The sequence below is a fragment of the Dermochelys coriacea genome, chromosome 3, assembly GCF_009764565.3.
Source record: "Dermochelys coriacea isolate rDerCor1 chromosome 3, rDerCor1.pri.v4, whole genome shotgun sequence".
In the NCBI taxonomy this organism is placed as follows: domain Eukaryota; kingdom Metazoa; phylum Chordata; order Testudines; family Dermochelyidae; genus Dermochelys; species Dermochelys coriacea.
In genome coordinates, this window is record NC_050070.1 from 27091764 (window position 1) to 27097150 (window position 5387).

The following is a 5387-nucleotide window of genomic DNA, read 5'->3' on the forward strand; positions in this document are numbered from 1 at the left end:
ATCTCACTACTTCTGCAAGGTCCACAAATTGTAAGCAACACCTAAACAATAAGGCCTGATCCAAAGCCCACTGAAGTGAAAGTTAACTACAGTTCTTTTTTAAGAAAATGAAGTGTTCATTAACTACAATTAGGTTTGCATCAGGACTTTAGCACTGCCAACAATCCATGATAAAAACTAAAGGGCCGGGGCGGAGGGAGGATGGGGGGAGGTGTGGGAAGGGCGGAAGCCAAAATAACCCTCTAAGGGCCTGGTCCAGCATCACTGTTTGTGGAAGTTTGGCTGTTGAGTACAATGGCAGCAGATCAGACCATAAGTTATCACTATCCCCTGGGGCTTCCTGTGTATTTTCATATCCGGTCCTTCTGGCAACGACCAGAGGCCTATTTATGCTGTCACCTGCACCTGTGTAAATCTGGAGTAACATTATTAATTTATATGAATTAACTTGAGTAATTCAGCACAGAATTTGTCCCCATATCTTCCTCCGCAGCCCCAACTTCAGGGTCAGCCCTTAAACAGACAAACTAAGAAAAATGGGTTTGTTAATATAACAGTTTAGTAATTCATTTCATAAGAAGCCAAAGTTAAGATTAATGTATGGCCAAAATGATGGGCTGTGAAGAAATAACACTGACAAGTTCAAAGCAAATGTCTCTTAAAAATCCACTGAATTAACATAATAAACTATGCAGTTCCCATTAGTGGGGATGTACCATGCTGCTTATATAAGGATTCCGCTTCTGCTCCTGTATTATTCATAGCAGGGCAGTTTAGGGAAAGGAGGATCTAGCTCCAGAAGTCAAAAAGTCACATATGGAGAACATACAAACTCATCTTCCTACTTATCCCACTTACCTGCTCCCCATGTATTTCCTCCCTCCTATCATTCCCCCCTCACTCTACCCTTCCAGCATAATAAAAAAGAAAAGTAACTAACTAAACTAAATCATTCCTTCCCCATACCCTTTATTATTTTGTCTTTTTAGACTTTAAGTGTATTGGGTGCAGGGACTATGTCTTCCTGGGTTTTTGCATTGCATCAAGTATCATATGGCACTTTTGGGCACTAATGCAATATAGATATTAAATAACGATAATGCCATCCCTAATCGTATCACCTGCTCAACAAAACTTCACTTATTATTGTGAGCATAAAGCTTGGTACTATATATCTCACTCTTGCCTTACCATTAACTTCACAGCTGTAGAGAGAGAGAAATTAAACTCACCAATAAAAAATAAAATAAAAAAAGGGTAACTACTATAGTTGCTGTTCAATGTTAGGGAAACTTACAGTATGAATGTACTCAATTTCAAGTCCACCTAGGATGCTATACAATAATGTAAAGGCTTCTGCTGTTCTTTATTGATAAGGCCACAGTTATCAGCCAACAAATATGATCAAAATACATGTAAAATATGACACATTTGTTAAAAGGTGTGTTATTGGAATCTGAAGCTATTCTATCAGCTGTTTGACATGGGTAGAAATTCACTTTTAAAAATTCCTCCCACTAAAGTAAGTTGTTCACACAGTGTTGTAGTAACCATCAGTGCTTTGAAGAAAAAAAAAAAAAAAAAAAAAAAGAAACACCTTCTCATTTTATTGCCAAATAACTTTGTCAAGCATATCAGCAGATATAAAACCAGTTACATGACCTTCCGTTATAAGGTTGTCAAGTTCCCCTTTTTCTTTTTTTTTTTTAAAACAGATGTCTTATGTGAAACAAATGTTGACAACTGTCTTCTAGTAAAGTACACTCCATCCTCATAACATCAGTCATGGAAGGCAAATGCATTGTTTGTTAAAATGAAGTACTGTTGCAACAAGGTTGCTTATGATGTTGTTTAATATAGAAGGTAGCCAAGATACAGTATATCAGAGAGGGTGGAGTGTATATACAATAATTCTGCCATCTGTTACTTGATAGAGAGGGGAAAACAAAAACCAAATGCATTTTCTTTCCAGTATCGATACATGCAAAAATAACTTGGTCATTACAAATTGTATGCTGCTTAACTAAATTAAAAAAAAAAAAAAGGATAATAGATAGATTTAGGAATGTCCCAGTATGCTTAAAAATGATAGCTGATTATATATATAATGTTATGATCTTTTTATTTCCAGACTGAGAATTAATCAATGAATGAACTTGGAATGGGATCTGAAATAAAAAAAATAATGCATTGATCACATGACATAAAAGGCATCTTTTTATGAAACTTTGGGTTTCTAAATTTAGACTAAGCCTACTTTCTTTTATTGGATTTAGAAATGCAAGGTAAACTTGGTCACATTGCTATTGTTTGGAATACTCAGCATGCCAAACTCAATTTTATTTTGGCTTCTTTGCAGCGTACAAAGAGGTGGAAAATATCCTCAGAGTACTGGTGCAGTAGCTCTGTGGGATGCAAGGCAAACCTAGAGCAGGAGACCTTGCAGGATTGCTCTCTGGAAAAGCATGAATGTAAATTGCTCACCAGAATACCCCCCCTCCGTTATTTAATGTTTCAGAATGGCTTTGGTCTCAAGAAAGCAGCTGCTCACCAACTCTTAATACTTTCAAAAAGAGTAGAACACTAAAGTATTGTGGGAGAATCTAGCAGAAAGAGAACATACAGGAAGGAAAAAAAGAAGAGAACAGATTTTTAAACTTGTGATCAATTTCTGCCAGAGAAAGGTAAAAAGACTTGCACCTGATTAATACCTTGCTATAGTTTACTGGACTAAAATTAGGGCTCTGGCTACAAGATGTATTGAGAAATAAAACAAACAGAACCTCCTCCCACCCCACAGAACTAGCAGAAGATTTGAGACAGTTTGTTTGTTTGAAAGGCAAATGTTGTTAGTGACAAACTCTTTAGCTAAATCTGCGTCTATGGCCCCAAATGCATAAAAGGTATCATGGATTAAAGCCATGAACATAAATGTAAAAGAATTTCAATTTGAAATTTTATTAGCATGTTGCTAGAATGGCCAACATCGATCGACAGGAGAGACTTTGTCCACATACTTTGTAAATCTCTTCCACACATACTCCTCTTTTCTTCCCCTCTCTGCCTTCGTTCATCAAATGTTGTTATTAAAAGCCAAACCAAATACTGGTTATGGGTGCAAGAAGAATGCTGGTTTCCCGGAACGTTGCCATGGATTCCGGTTTCAATTGCGACCCACCAGAGAGCGCAGCCCCCGGTCTGTCCGTGGCAGACAGCTCTCGCCACGCCGGGGAAAGAAGGGAGCACCTCGTCTCTCCCCTGTTTGTTACTCTTTCCCATCCACTATAGCCAGGTCTTTGATCACTCTCAGTTTGCCACTGGCATCGATCCTGCGCTTCTCCCTTATTAGATCCTCCAGGCTGTGGAATCGCACCGTGTGCACCTTGTTCTCAGCCAGGTGGATCTTGAGATAGTACTGCTGCTGGTGCTGGGTGCCGGCAGCAGCCTGCAGCTCCCCCCCGGCTTTGAACTCCCTTTTCCCGAACCGGCACCAGGCAGCGAAGCTCTCCGAGTTCGTCCAGCAGATCTCGTCGCTTTTTAAACCCAGGTGCCCGCAGGCGTTTTGCACCACCAGCTCCGCCACCAGGGGGCGGTAGCGGTACCAGCTATTCACCACCCGGCCCACGTTGCCAGCGCCCGCCTCGTACAAGCTGTCCTGGCGGATCTGGCCCTGGTGCAGGTGGATGATCTGCCCGCTGCCCACATAGACTGCCCAGTGCGGGGCTGGGGGTGGGTGGTCGGATGGCCCCAGGTAGAGCAGCTCCAGCAGGTCTCCCGGCTTGCAGAGGGCAGGCAGGGCCGAGACCGAGAAGACGCGCAGGTCCCCAGCCTGGGGGCCGCTGCTGACTTTGGAGAAGATGCATTCCTGGCCGCGGAAGGCGGAGAACTGGGTCTCGTTCAGCACCAGCTGGTGGTGAGTGGGGGTCTCCTGCCCAGGGCTGCTGGAGCCCTTCACGCTGTACTTGTCCGGCTGGCCTCGCTCGTCCAGGTCCTCCTCCTCATCCGAGAAGAAGTAAGCCACCCCGACCCGCAGCTCGTCCTTCTCGATCCCCGAGGGGTCTCCGGTCGGCAGTTCGCTGTAATTCAGGTGAGTGATGCGATCCAGTTGATTTCCCATCAATGACAAGGCAAGGCGAGGGCAGGAATCGCCGGGTCTGGGGGGGGGGGCGGGGGGGAGGGGAGAAGCAGGACGGGCGGGGGGAGAGGGGGGAGAGGAAGGAAAGGGGGGGGGGAAGGGAGAGGAGGAGGAAGAACAAAAAAAATCCAGGCGCAGAGTTTCAGTGATTTCCCCTCCCGGACCGCGTCCCCGCTCCCCGCGTTAGGAGAGCCCTCCCTCCCCTCCACCTGTGCCCCTCTGGGGCTGCGCCCTGCCCTTGCCCGGAGCAATCGTCACACGCGGGGTTCGGGGAACGGAGCCGTACCGGGGGCAGCCGCACCACGCCCCAGCGGTGCGGCCGCGTTTGGCGGGCACAGCTTTCCCGGGAGCCCTGGGGACCGCTGCCGCCCCTGGCGAACGGCGTCCCGGGCGGCATCCGCACCCGGTCCCGCTTCCAGGGTCCCTGCCGGCTCCCGGGGAGGGGGGCAAACGGGACAAAGTTCACCGCAGCGTCTCTGGGCCGGGGGGAGAAGGACGCAGGGTGGCTGGAGCTGGGAGCGTCCCGGCTCGCCCCGGCCGCCCAGCTCGGCGGGGCTGCACGAGGAGGCACGGCAGGGCAGCGGCTGGTTCCCGGGGAGGGGGCCGAGCCGTGACGCCCCCCTTCCATCTCCCGCTCCTGCCCCCGGACAGCGACCCCCCCGCGCCCTCCGTACCCGTGATCGCCCCGCTCCAGCCAGGCGCCCAACTCCCTTAAAGTCTTCCTGTCCCCATGGGAGCCGCAGAGCAGGCGAGCAGCAGCATCCCCGGCGCCCCTGCCGCTCCCCGAGCTCCGGCTCCTTGGACGCGCTCTGCCTTCCCCTGGCCAGCCCCGCTCCGCTCTGGGCTGCCCCCAGCAGCGGCGACTCTAAGTACCGGCGGCTCCCGAGCCCAGCACCCGCCCCGCGCGGGGCTCATTGGCTGCTTTGCTTTGCGGTTGGCAAGAGGAGCGAGCCTCCGGGCTGCCAATCATCGGCCCAGGGTGGGATTCCAGACGTTCCCTCTGCTCGCTGCTGCTCCGCCAGGCGCCTCGCTTGCTTGGCCAGGCTGCTAAGGGGCAGAGCATCCACCTGGGCGGCAGGGGCACTGGGAGGCCGAGGGCCCAGAGCCCCTACCACGCTCGCTCCCTGAGAGCTTGGCTGTGCAGAACCTCCTTCCGGCCCCCAGCTCGCATACTGTGGCCAGAACCGCCAGGCAATATTCAAGTCAGGAATCTGCATAATGCCATGATACACTGGTACCATGCTCCAGGTTT

The 5387-nt window shown here is 49.3% G+C and overlaps 1 protein-coding gene across 1 annotated transcript; it reads right to left on the bottom strand.

Moving 5' to 3' along the window:
* Positions 1-1347: 1347 nt before the first annotated feature.
* On the bottom strand, positions 1348-4990 carry LRATD1 (LRAT domain containing 1). The gene is made up of 2 exons (XM_038398002.2): positions 4810-4990; positions 1348-4154 (listed from the first exon to the last, which is right to left on the bottom strand). The coding sequence occupies exon 2, from the start codon at positions 4115-4117 to the stop codon at positions 3266-3268; it is 852 nt and encodes a 283-aa protein (XP_038253930.1). The 5' UTR covers positions 4118-4154; positions 4810-4990; the 3' UTR covers positions 1348-3265.
* Positions 4991-5387: the final 397 nt, after the last annotated feature.